General features: G+C 42.2%; 1 protein-coding gene across 1 annotated transcript in view; it reads left to right on the top strand.

The window, feature by feature from the left end:
* Nucleotides 1–13,625, top strand: part of SPON1 (spondin 1) — a 181,503-nt gene extending 167,878 nt beyond the window's left edge. The window contains exons 8-16 of the mRNA XM_054283667.1: nt 2,704–2,905; nt 3,727–3,867; nt 4,207–4,282; nt 4,717–4,899; nt 6,283–6,453; nt 7,540–7,707; nt 8,602–8,766; nt 10,006–10,269; nt 11,352–13,625. Of these exons, the coding sequence (XP_054139642.1) occupies nt 2,704–2,905; nt 3,727–3,867; nt 4,207–4,282; nt 4,717–4,899; nt 6,283–6,453; nt 7,540–7,707; nt 8,602–8,766; nt 10,006–10,269; nt 11,352–11,515 (1,534 nt within the window). The 3' untranslated portion in view covers nt 11,516–13,625. The remainder of the gene's footprint in view (nt 1–2,703; nt 2,906–3,726; nt 3,868–4,206; nt 4,283–4,716; nt 4,900–6,282; nt 6,454–7,539; nt 7,708–8,601; nt 8,767–10,005; nt 10,270–11,351) is intronic.
* The last annotated feature ends 329 nt before the right edge of the window (nt 13,626–13,954 follow it).

Here is a 13,954-nt window from a genome sequence, read left to right as displayed (position 1 = left end):
CTGTCATTCATGTGGACACTGGAAAGAGCTGACATTTGTCAGGTTGTTAAAAAGCTCACAAAAGCCCCCAGAGTTTTGTGTTGTATAAGCCCAGTCTGTGCCTGTCCCTACATCTGGGCAGAAGTTATGGGTGATGCCTTGAATCAGCCCATTTCCCTGAAATCACCACAGCTCAGGAAGGATTTTGGATGTTGGGAAACATTAAACAACTGCTGCTCAAGTGAGGATCCATACTCCTTACAAAAATTTGTCAAATTTTTTGCATTTGGAAAATGTCTGCACAGGAGTGGAGGGAGAAGGGAAAGGGAAAGAGAGGAAGAGAGAAGAGAAGAGAAGAGAAGAGAAGAGAAGAGAAGAGAAGAGAAGAAGAAGCCCCCATTTGTCCTCTATGAATTTTTTATTTTCTTTCTTAACTTGTTACAGTATAAAATGGCCACAACATTATCTGCCCTAACAAAGGAGCAGAAGATAGGTGATTTTTGGCAAAGTGGTCTGAATTGGAAAATTACGGCAGGCTCAAGTTTACTGGTATTTAACACATCCAAAGTCTTGGAGGCAGAGTGAATCTCACCCTGAAGTGTTCCTTAACAGGGTTTCAACACTGATATAGTTATAATTTAAATAATATTGTTATTTAAACATAAATAATATATTTAATATAAAAATAAATATAACTAATACTAAATAATAATATTATAATAAATGATAGAGGTAATTTAAATACAAACATATTTTTATTTAAATTAATATCATGATGAATATGATGTTTTGCCATGTCCATGTTAGACATATTCTCCATCTAAACATCAGCTACACAAACACATCTCTCTGATATTTTTACAGTGTATTACTTACCCTGTTTGAAATATAGAATTCCTGTAGGGAATTCTTAGAAACCCTTGTAATGCAGTAAATCCTTTAGCTGCTTGAAGTCAGTTAATAGGCTTTTTAACACTAATCACAGCTCTGTGCTTGACAAATATATCAGGATAGTGCATTCACTGAGGGAAGTTGATACTGTCATTCATTATTTTATGACTTTGCATTAGACAAACTGAAATCAGACTTCTATCTCTAATGGGAAAAAAAAGAAGTAAATTTGCATTTCTTTCTGGGAAAGGCAGGATTAATGACATCAAATACTTAGCAACTCTTCTGCTCAGAGTCTTTAATTCAACATAAGATAATTTACACAGTAGGACAGAAACAACTTCTAAAGACTCTGGAGTAGAAGTGGCCAGAACATTTTACATATTAGCAAATTCTTCTCAACTTGCCTACTGAAGAACTAGACATGCTAACTTTTAGCTATCTTACTTTTGAAACTTCATGATAGCTACTGAAAAATTATTGTCTTTGAGCTGTTCTGGTTTTCTTAATGTACTGAGAGTGCTTTGAGCCAGAAAAAAAAACCCAAAAAAAAACAACACCACATTTTATAAGCATTTATAGGAAAAATAAACTCTTTATGACTACAGTAGAGCAGTGTCTGTGCACTGTTAAGCATGCAGGGGCATTATTATTGGTTACCTAACTAACAAAAGGAAGGACAAATAAGACTGTAAAAACACCTCACATTTAAAATAAATGTGGTCTGTAGACCATTCTGAACCAGTGTATTTTGGCAAAAACTGAAAATAAAAGAAACCAACAAAACCTCGACTTGAGTCTACTAACCCAAGTCCTGTAGCTGGGGAAAATTTGCTGTGACATCTGACCAGAATTTAGAACAGTATCAGCAAAATAATATTTTAAATAATTCTGCATTTGTTATTGCCCATGAGAAAAACGCCCTGAGGGGTTCCAGCTCCTCACCTGCCAGCAGGAGCCTCCAGCCAGGGCTGGTTTCATTGCCACTGGAATGGTTTTATTTCACTATTAATATAGAGTTCTATTAATATAGAGTTCTTTCCTGCACACACAGTAGCCCTTCCAAGAACTTTTGGCGTTGAAACTCATGTTGGCTTTGGGGCCAGGGGTAAAACAATCAAGGTATTTCTCTGTCATTTTAGCCCTAATTTTTGCAAGTGTTTTGACAGATATTTTATTATTATTATCCCACTAACACTAAGCACACTTCTGCAGCTCTGTATTTCTGTGTTGTCAATTAAGTTCTTTTCTGACTCAGAGATGGGGCAACTGAGAGGTGTTTTCAAAACTTTTATTCTATTTTTAGTCTCATGTGAAGTGTAAAACAATACAAATGTTATAATTAATATACAATACGTATATTTGCTATCAAGATCAAAAACTATTTCCTAATTACATTACAAATGTAATGTAATAGGTTTCTTAACCTATCAACTTTTACCACACCACACTATAAATACTTTGAAACTAATAATCTAAAATTACCCTTCATAAATCATACTACAATATGTCTTTCATAATTCTATTTCTCTAAAGTATCTAATCTTGTTTACAAGTCCAATCTTTAAAACTTGTTCCTAGTTCCATTTCTCTCTCAACAATGCCTATCCTATTCCATAACATCTCTAAATCAACGTTTCTTGTCTCAAGGTTCGCATCCAAATACACACTATGTAAACTTTCTGTCAAACCTTAAAAATTCTCTACAAATCCATTTCCCACGCTGGATCTCTTTTGTGTATTGAAGTGCAATCACTACTTGGGTGATGCTGCAGCTTTCTGTGTTCGGGTCCCTCCGGCTCGGTCACTGATGCTCTTGCCCCGCATTTGCAGGAGAGCTGCTCCCTCTGCTGAGTTCTCCGTGGATCGCCACCGGCACCTGATGTCCTTCCTGACCATGCTGGGCCCCAGCCCCGACTGGAACGTGGGGCTCTCTGCCGAGGATCTCTGCACCAAGGACTGCGGCTGGGTCCAGAAGGTCGTGCAGGATTTGATCCCTTGGGATGCCGGCACCGACAGCGGCGTCACCTACGAGGTTTGGGCTCTGCCTCTCATTTATCCAAATTATCTCCTCACAGCAGTTCAGTGGGAAAGCAGTTTGATCCATTGTGATGCCTTTTTTACTCAATTTTTTCTTAAAATGAAAGACTATTTGTTTAAAGACATGTTAACTACACGTTGCTGTCGGTGGTTTTACCTGAGCTCCTTCAACATTGGCACTCACGAGGATGAGGTGAGATCCACCTGGGGTGGTTTTACCCCAGAAGGACAGGATGGGAAAGGTTGGAAAGAAGCACAGTGAGTCCAATCTGGTCCAATCTCCCTGTTCAGGCAGGGTCATCCTAGAGCAGGTTATAGGGTTCTGTAGAGCTGTTGAATAGCCCCTGTAAGGGAGGCTCTGCACCCACTCTTGCAATCTTTCCCAGGGCTTGGTCCCAGGACAGTAAAGAATTTCTCATTTATGTTCACCTGTTAAATTCACCTATTGCATAAACAGAGGACTTTGGTCACAACCAAGCCTTTGAGTGCCCTTTAGTACAGACCAAAGCAGTGCCATCATCAGCTCCAGCGTGGGGCTGTTTCAACCCAATGCCAACTGCTCTGTTTGGCACAGGAAACTTCAACTCTTCCTTTCAGCAAAGCAGAGCAAAACCAACAACAACAAAACCCCCCAAACCAACAAAAAACCTCACAAAAAAAACCCCAAAACAAAACAAATCCTCATACCATTAAGTATGAGCGTACCCTGTTCACCTCACGCTGGAATTTTGCAGTTTAGCATTTCAGAGAAGTTTTAATTTCTGCAGATTAACTATTATTTTCTTTTATAACACTTTTCCTTCTTTTTGATTGCAGTCTCCTAACAAACCTACAGTGCCTCAGGAGAAGATCAGACCTCTTACAAGCCTAGATCATCCTCAAAGCCCATTTTATGATCCAGAAGGAGGATCTATCAAGCTGGTGGCCAGAGTTGTCATCGAGAGAATCGCACGAAAGGTAGAATTCATATAAGCAAAATTCTCAAGCAAGCAAAAATCCACTTTGTAACCAAAAAAACCAATCCATTCTTTCTCCACCTTCCCTCCAAATCTACACTCCTTAACCAACACCACAGCAAAGATAATGCCAGAAAATATTTAAGCTGTCTTTAGGTGTTAGTTCTCCTAATTCTGGCAATCATTGCATTTCCTTATTTGGGGATTTTCTTTATGTACACCTAGGAATTTGAAGGAAAAAAGGTGCTGCAGACACAGCAGTGTCTCACAATGTACTGATTTAACCTCTCATGGATGAGTTTCCTCTCTTCACTGTTCAAAGTCTTTTATTTTTTTCCAGGGGGAGCAGTGCAATATCGTTCCTGATAACATAGATGATATTGTGGCAGATCTAGCACCAGAAGAAAAAGAAGAAGGTACGTTTGAAATTAATTTGTGCACTACTAATAATTTATATTTCGTTCCAGTGTCTGCTGTCACTTGTAGATAAGGTACAAAACTGACTTAGGAACAAAAATTCCACTTACTGTCAAACAGTGATTTAGGTTTTCTTCTCTTCTGGTCTCTTCTATTACCTCTCCCTTGTACAGAAAAGAAATTGCATGTATATCTAGGAGATGACAATAACAATACAGGCAATAAAAGAGAGAAGACTTTTGGGGTTCAAATAATTTTTTTTTAAAGAAAGTTGGCAGTTGGAATTTTTGTTTTTCTTCTGGGCTACAATGGAGAGGATAGAATGCAGAAGGAAATAATGTATTCTATTGGAATCTAAAGTAATCATCAACCAAGATAAAGGAAGAAAATGAAAGACCATTTTTAACAGTCAATGCCTTTCCTCACTTTTCAGATGACACCCCTGAGACTTGCATATACTCAAACTGGTCCCCATGGTCAGCCTGCAGCTCCTCTACCTGTGAAAAGGGCAAGAGGATGAGGCAGAGGATGCTCAAAGCTCAGCTGGACCTCAGCGTGCCCTGCCCAGACACCCAGGACTTCCAGCCCTGCATGGGCCCAGGCTGCAGCGATGAAGGTAACCAGGAGTGGAAGGTGGAGGAGAAGAATGCCTTGGGGAGTTTGTTTCTCCTCTAAAGTTCTCAGGGGTGTCAGTTGCTGTAGTATGGGTTGTGGCCAAGAGAAGATTGCTGAAGAACACGAGTGAGTGGCAGCTGCCTGTGGTGAATTCTGCAAGCCAGCTGTGTCAGGGCATGAAGGGCACAGAAGGATGAAGGAGAGGAGTGAGGGATGCTGTGGAGGTTTCGGGGGTTTTGGGTCTTCAAAGGGACAGTTTTTGGGAGTAGTAAAGTTGTTTATTGCATGAATACATCAGTCTCGAAGGCAAGGGGTTCAGAGTATTAATGTCTGTGCTAAAAGGTTTCTGGCGTAAGGTCCAGAGCAGAAATAGCTGCAGCAATTCCCACCTTTTTTCTTCTTCTTCCTTCCTTTCATCTTCCCTCTTTGCACCCCAGTACAGGGGTTTTATTTATAAATTATCCAAATAGCTAAAAACACGACTCTAAAACATTCTTTTTACGCCATTCTAATGTGTGAAAGTAGTGACAGTTCTTACCCAAATCTATGCACATAATTTTATATATTTACCTAGATGGTTCCATCTATTCTATCTAGAAAGGCAAGCAATGTTCTGCTATGTTTTTGTTATGCCTGGGGCTAAGTTACTGAACTTTAAACTAGGCTTTAGGGCCTTTTACCAGCTAACACAGTCTCTTAAGCCACTTGGGATATATTTCTATTTACTTAAAAATAAAACTTATCCTTTTATCACATGTGTGTTTGGCTTAATATATTTCAGCTTCTCTAGAGGTTCTGATTCAAACCCTGCATTTCTTTTTCTCCCTGAGGGACTCAGAGAGGCTTCTATTCCATGCAGTTCAACAGAGGAGAGGACAGTGGGAAAGGCAGCACAGGAGGGATGCTGCACACAACTGGGCAGCAGCTCTGTCCATCCCTGTGGCCTCAGTTCTCTTCACAGAGAGCAGCAGGCACAACTCTCTCCCAGGATTTTTCCTGGGGAAGGCGGTGAGATGCTCAGAGAAGAAGAGAAAAAAATTGTTATCTCTATTCGCTGCTCCTGTTGTTTGACACATGTGGAATGTGTTATGGAGATTGTTCACCCAAAGTGACTTGGTTATTGGACACTGGTGAAGGTTGTTTTGTTTCCTTGGCCAGTTGGGTCAAGGCTGTGTCCTGGCTGTCTCCAGACAGTCACAGGTTTTTTTTATTCTTTAGTACAGTATCTCTTTAGTATGTAATTTAGTATAGCATTAGTGTAATATAGCCTAGCTTAATAAAGCAATTATTCAGCCTCCTGAATTGTGGAATCAGAGCACATTATTCCCTGGCTGGGGGGCACCAGATTGATCAATCCCAGCCCTGAGTACTCTCTGTGTTCCAGATGGCTCCACCTGCATGATGTCTGACTGGATCACCTGGTCCCCCTGCAGCGTCTCCTGCGGGATGGGGACGAGGTCCCGGGAGAGATACGTCAAGCAGTTCCCTGAGGATGGCTCCATGTGCAAAGTGCCCACTGAGGAGACTGAGAAGTGTATTGTAAATGAGGAATGCTGTAAGTATTTCGTTCAGCCTCAAAAAATCCAGCCAATAGCAGGAGCACTGCCCAAATGGGTCTTACTGGGGTCCCACAGAGCTCCATCTTAGGTCCTGTGTTCTTCAATACCTTAATAAATGACTTGGAGGCAAGATTGGAAGGGACACAAAGCAAATTACCAGATGATTCAAAACTGGGAGGAGCTGCTGACTCTCTCAAAAGCAGGGAGGCCCTGCATACAGACCTCAGCAAATTAAAGAGCTCTGCAATCACCAACCACATGAAGTTCAACAAGGGAAAGTGCTGGATCCTGCACCTGGGATGGAGCAACCCTGGCTGTACAGACAGACTGGGGAATGAGGGGATGGAAAGCAGCACCAGAGAAAGGGACGTGGGGGTCCTTGGCAGGCTGAATGTGAGCCAGCAGTGCCCTGGAGCCAGAAGGGACATCCCTGTGCTGGGGACATCATCACATGCATGAGGCACAGCATCACCAGCAGGGCAAGGGAGGGGATTGTCCCACTCTGCCCTGAGCTGGGGCAGCCCCACCTTGAGTGCTGGGGCAGGTCTGGGTGCCACAATGGAAAAAAAAGTTATTGAGCCATTAGAGAGTGTCCAAAAGTTATTGAGCCATTGGAGAGTGTCCAAAGGAGGCCACTGGGATGGTAATGGTTCCAGAGGAAACGCCATGAGAGGAGTGTCTGGGGGTACTGGGTCTGCTCAGCCTGCAGGAGAGGAGACTGAGGGGAGACCTCAGTGCAGTTACAAATTCTTTGTGAGGCAAAGAGGAGGGGCAGGCACTGATCTCTGCTCTGTTGTGACAGTGACAGGAGCCAAGGGAACGGCCTGAAGTCGTGTCAGGGGAGGTTTGGTTTGCATATCAGAAAAAATCTGGGCACTAAAACAAGGTCCCCAGGGAAGTGGTCACAGCACCAACCTCGCTTCAAGAAGAGTTTGGACAACACTCCTGGGGACATGGTGTGATTCTTGGGGATGACCCTGTGCAGGGCCAGCAGCTGCACTCCATGGGGGTCCTTGGGGGTCCCTCCCACCCAGCTGATGCTATGATACTGATGAGCAATGTTCTCTGCCTGCTTTGAACAGCTCCCAGCAGCTGCCTGGTCACAGAGTGGGGTGAGTGGGACGAGTGCAGCGCCAGCTGTGGCACAGGCATGAAGAGAAGGCACAGGATGATCAAGATGACTCCTGCTGATGGATCCATGTGCAAGGCAGAAACCACGGAGGCAGAGAAGTGCATGATGCCCGAGTGCCGTGAGTGGCCAGGAGCTCCTCTCTCCCCTGCTCTGAGAACAAACATCACTTCTGACACACTGCCCCAGCACACAAAGAACACAGCTAAGCCAGCAGCAATGCTGCTTCTCCTTGTCCTCCCTAAAACTGGGAGAAAAATCTTAGGCATTAAGTAGCACATTCACTGTCAGGATGAGAGCTTCAATACAAAATGTTCAGTGGCGTCCTGTTGCTGTATGACCCACACAGAGGTGTGTGTACCAGCAAGCCATACCTAAACAACTCTGAGTTATGTAATATGGGGTATATTTGACCATAAGGCTAGAATAAAACACATGAAACAGTGCCCTCCCCTTTCAACCCCTGAAAATGTCAGAAATTGAGGTGTTTCTTTTGTGCAATCAGCCAGCCACACCCTTACTGTCACTATTAATTTCTTATGAAATGTTACATTTTCATCAGAGATAATTTTAAAAATATTTTTGGTAGATTAAATATCTATTAAATATCTATTAAATTTCACTTGTTAGACTAAATTAAGTTGACTTACAGTTCTATTCACTGCAACAATCCTTTTCTTTTTTTTCTTTACAGGAGTTGGTATTGAAACATAAATTATTATCCTTAAACTATTTATTCCCCAGATGCACTGAGACCCAGGAGATATGACTTAGATACAGGAAAAGATAGCAAAGATATTTAAATCAAGCAAACCTTTCAATTTAATATGAAGTTTTCTGAGCTTCTTCAGCAGCACCCTTCAGCTTGTGACAAGAAAGCATAATTGGCTGATGACAGATAAAACATGGCACATTTTCCACCTGTATTATTTTCAAAATTTATACCTTCATGCTTTATTTATAGGAATAAATTGTTAATAATAAGATAATTAATTGCATTTTTATTTCCTACCAGATACCATCCCGTGCCTGCTGTCTCCCTGGTCTGAGTGGAGTGACTGCAGCGTAACCTGTGGGAAGGGAATGAGAACCAGGCAGAGGATGCTGAAATCTGCTGCTGAGCTGGGAGACTGCAACGAGGAGCTGGAGCAAGCAGAGAAATGCATGCTGCCAGAATGCCGTAAGTTTGGAGAATTCCCTGGGAAGGGGAGGCTAATTGTGTGTCAAAATCTATGGATCACACCTCCATCACCACTTCTTAAATAGGCAGGGTATCAAGCATGCGTTGTTTAAAAAAAATTATTTATTATTATTGTTATCATCATAATTATCGCACACTTTCAGTAACTGAGAGCTGAAATATGACTGTGTCTTAAATTCAGCTTGCCCTACATCACCCCATGCTTATTCCCAATATTTCTATGGGAATCCAGCTCTGCATGTTTGACGCGCTGCAGCTCCAGGCAACTCCCCAGTAGGAAATAAGTCAGAATTATAAAACCTGGCTTATTACTCAAATGCAGACAGTGTGCCAGGAAAGAAGGAAAGAAGAGTTGAAATCACCTGTGGGATTCTTTCAGCTCAGAAAGAGCACAAAAGAGGCTTTCTCCACCTTTGATACACCTCTGAATGGTATCACTCTGCAACCTGCTGCTGGATGGTGTGGAGGCAGCTGCAGAGACTTTTTTACCTTATTTGATTAAAATCCCCCACTTCTTGGGTACAGCAAATTTCTGGTTGCTTTTCAGTCTTTGTGAAGTGTGATAGCCTAAGGCACTGCTGAATGAATGAGATATGATTGCCTTCAGCATCCTGTTTCCAGCTGGTTTGTGAGGTTTTATCACAAATTACATTATTTTTCACAGAAATTATGGGTTAAAAGGGCTTTTACACTGTAATTGCTCATTCAGCTTTTCTTAAATAATGTGAAATATCATTTTGATTTTTATTCACTGGGGCTGTAAGTGTTAAGCAGTGCTCAAAGATGAAGAATTTTAAGATATAATGGTATTAGTGAATGTGGCTTATTGCATAACACTGCCAGCAAAGCAAGGCTCAGATCTCAGAGGTAGCAAATTATTTTTAAATATAATTCAATTTTCAGCAGCTTTTCATTACAAAACAGACAGATGGGTGGGAAAATTGAAGAAGGCACAGGAGAATTATTTATATGTTCTTTGTAATTTTAGCGATCTGCCAGCACCACTTTCGAAGAAGAAATTGAAGAGCATGTCAAATAACACTTCTGCTAGAAATGGACTCAGAAAATTCTGACATGCAACCTCCAAACAATTGCTGAGAAGACTGGAGGCTTACGTGTAGTTGGGGTGCAAGGATTCATCAGGCACACCTGTGTGTTTCTGTGTTTAGACCTCATGGTTTTGGTGTAATTCTTTTTTGTGTTTCTTCCTCCCTGCAGCCATCCACTGCGAGCTGACGGAGTGGTCCCAGTGGTCGGAGTGCAACACCTCCTGTGGCAAGGGCCACATGATCAGGACGAGGATGATTAAAATAGAGCCGCAGTTTGGGGGAGCAGCCTGCCCCGAGACCGTGCAGCGCAGCAAGTGCAGGGTGAGGAAGTGCCTGAGGGGAGCAGGGATGGAGAAAAGGCGCTGGAAGGAGGCTCGGGAGAAAAGGAGAAGCGAACAAGCCAAGAAGAGTTTAGATAGTGAACAATATCCAGGTGAGTGTGAAAGTACTTTTAGGGGGTTTCTGCATGACAGGGATTTATTAAGAGGCCTCAATGGATCCACCTTGGGCAGCACAAACCAAAATGGCCCCAAGATGCGTGAGCGCTCCCGGGCTCTCTCCCTGGGATCAGTTCTGCTCCATTTGCACCTTGCAGTTCATTGTCCCATTCCAGCTTTAGCCCAGGCAGTCCCACCCTGCTTGTTTTTCTCTCTGCAGCCCACGGTGTTTGTGCTCTGGGGCTGAGATTGGGATCATTTGTCCTTGGTGCCCAGCTGGAGCAGGAATTGTTTTGTCTCCCTGCTCTGTGCACAGAGCTCACCATCCCTGAATGTGAAGCCCAGACCCACACACTAAAGATCACAGAATGTGAAAAATATGAAAACTAAACCCTGAGGCATCAACAGGAGTTTGTGAGCAGCTCCAGCACATTCTGTGAGAGCACCTTCAGCACTTCAGTCAATAAAACACCGCCACTTGCACTGCTTGCCCATCACCAAAATCACCCAGCCTAAGCTCAGGGCACCATGGAGAAAGGCGCACATCTGTCCATGTCCCAGCACTAAAAATACTTCAGCTACTCCACACAAAAGTGTGAAAAAGTTTAAACTTACACCTGGCAAAGGACTGATTGCAGTTTCTGCCAATCTGTGTGGCAATCTTTACATCCTGTTAGCTTCAAACAGTTAAAATATTTGTTCCTGGATCTGATGCTGAATTTCAAAACTGAACTCATTTCCACCTCAGCAGTCTGATTCAGCCTCAGGCTGCTCCAGGAGATCTGCTCAAACTGCTTTTTCAATGGGGGACAGTATCATCAAGTACTGATTCCTCAAGTCAGCAAGACATATCCTGCAGTATAATTAACACTATCTGGGCAGGAATTACTGCTAAGTTGTGGCTTATGCTTGTCTGACATTTAACAATTTCATCATTTTATCTGTCTTTTTTAATGTAAATATTAAATTTCTTTTTCCTTTTTCCAGTGTCTCACAAATGCAGCTTGGTTATTTACACTTAGCAGGGGTTTCTACTACTAAAAACTTTAACAAATCACTTCTATTTTTTTTTTTTCAGTTTGTAGGATGAAACCATGGACTGCTTGGACAGAGTGTTCTACGCTCTGTGGAGGTGGAATTCAGGAGCGCTACATGATGGTAAAGAAGAGGTCCAAAAGCACTCAGTTTACCAGCTGCAAGGACAAAAAGGAGCTAAGAGCATGTAATGTCCATCCTTGTTAACAAAACACAAGGTTCCAAGTGATGCACTCTGAGCTAAATGGAAAGTCAACCTTGGTTTGTTTTTTTTTAGAACAACAACAACAACAAAATATAAAGTGTATATTAGTTTTCATTTTTGCAGTGTGGTTTGCTTTTTAGTCTTGCTGGTGCAAGAAAAATATTTTATAAATATTTCCTCACGGATTTATGCTGAGAGTAAGCCTTTGTTACTCCAGCCAGCCCTTAATGCATAAAAATAGTAAAGTCATGGTGAGTTATTTAACTAAAATACAGACACATCTGTGGATTAGGAATAGCCATATAGAAATACCACTTGTAAAGACATGGGATGCATGCATATTAACAAAACTAAGTTAAAGTGACAGGAAGTTTCATCTGTGGGAGGATTTCTCTCTAGATTTGATTTTGAAAATCCAAAGCAGTGCCTCTGTGATTACACAACTATGCCAAGGAGTAATGTCAGTAATGCTGGTTCAATAACATTAAAGGTGCATGTTTATCTTTTTACACTATCGGGTTAAGCTGATAGTTATTATTATTATTATTATAATCTAAACAGTTTTCTTCATATGGATGCTGTGGTCCATAAAAGAAGGGGTTTTTTTCTTCAAAACTTAAAAAGGAAATAATTTTTGTGGCTCAACAGTGATGTCTGACCACCACATTATCACAGTCAAGACAGCACATAAAGAAAACATGCAAGTATATATAATATGTGTACAGTCCATTGCCTTTCAAAATGGACACAGAACTAGTAGAAATTGGTCCAGAGGGTTGCAGCAGCTGTGCCACAGGATGTCTTCCACATGAGGGACACAAAAAAATTAGATTCAGTTTCACAAGGATTTCATTCACAGAAGAAGAGGGAGACAGGTTTATAATAAAACAAGAATGGTAGAGAAAGGGTGAGCCAGGCTCTCATGCATCCCTTAAAACTGAAATGAGCCTCTGAAAGGAAACAATGACAGTCTTAAAAACCCCCTGATTATAGATTGGCACAAGAATACATTTGCAGCAGTGTCATTTATGTCTTTTTTTACTCAGAGCATAGGGTAATCTAAAAATTACCAAATTTGTGAGAATTACCCATTTGTGCATATCCTAGCCAGGTTAAAAGCCCTCCTTGACTACTTAAGTGATTAAAAAACTGCCTGAGATGATGCAATACCTCCTCACTCTTCTATTTGCTATTTTACCCCATCTCCTGCAGAGTTTAGCTCTCATTCCCACACAGAGTTAGGTGTAACCAGGGAGACCCTTGGGCCCCACTTGCTATTGGAATACAACCTTTTCCTGCAATTCTATTTCCCTGTAATAATCTAACATTAAGAGGGGAAGGTGATGGGTTACCTCTTGGTCCAGGCAAGGCAGCATACCCCTATGTCTCTTCTGAAGTAAGAGCAGTGCACTGAAAATAAAGATTGTTGATGCCCACACTTAAGCTTGAGAGAAATGAATGGAGAGAATTTTTTTTAACGGTCTCTAAACCAGCCTTAAGTAATTTTCTCACTCCCTTAACACTTGGTCACTACCCTGAGGACCTGACAGCTGGGTTTCAAATGTTGCTGTGCCCCAGAGCCCTCTGAGCTGTTCATCTTCCCCACCACCACCACCCTGGGGATGCTCTGCACCCAAACAGGCTCGTTGGGCTGGTGGCAGCAATTGTGGGGCTGTTCATCAGCAATTCCCCACTGAACACTGCAAGGGCTGCTCAGGATTTCCACAGCCACCACATCCCACCCCCTCTCAAGGTATTTTACTGCTTTCTGCAGGTTTGGAGTTATGGAAAGGCCAGGGAAGTAATGGAACCAAGGGCAGTGTGAGCCCTCTCCTGCTGCTGCTAAATGAAATGGGTGCACACCCATAGCCAACCAAACCAGGAGAAAAAAAGAATACAGCAAGGTTTAATGCTAAAACCAAACGTTTTACTTTTTGCACAGCTTGGCTCACTTAATAATATTAATTCAGATAGTTTGCCTCCTTGTGCCTGTTCAAAAATCATGCAGTTTATGTCTCTCCAGCATAGCAGCAAGACTTGTCCCTCAGTAGCTCACTTAGGACCTTACATTTCACTTGTATGACCAAAAATAAAGAAAACCCAATGAAAAAACCAGTTCAGTGATATAGGTGCTGGAGGAGCGACGAGCTGAGCATATTTTGGGTAAAGAAACTGCAGAGAAAAGCCACAATGGTCAATGCCAGGGCAGGGCCACATCTCTGGCTGAGCTGACAGAGGGTGTCCCAGCTGAATGAGGCCATTCACTCAGAAATGTAATCTTTGGCCATAAAATGTGTGGCAGAGTGCTTTGAAAGGTTTTGAAGGACCTGTGAGCCTGGGGCAGAGGGAACAGAGGTTTCTCCTGAACGGAAAAAATTGGCTGAGTTCAGGAACCAGATTTATCTCATCAACCACTTGTCCAAGCTTATCTTGCAAAACCA

The sequence above is a fragment of the Melozone crissalis genome, unplaced genomic scaffold, assembly GCF_028551555.1.
Source record: "Melozone crissalis strain CALT ecotype California unplaced genomic scaffold, PUWL_Pcris_2 ptg000038l_1, whole genome shotgun sequence".
NCBI classification, from domain to species: Eukaryota; Metazoa; Chordata; class Aves; order Passeriformes; family Passerellidae; genus Melozone; species Melozone crissalis.
This window is presented reverse-complemented; position numbering and strand designations above follow the sequence as displayed.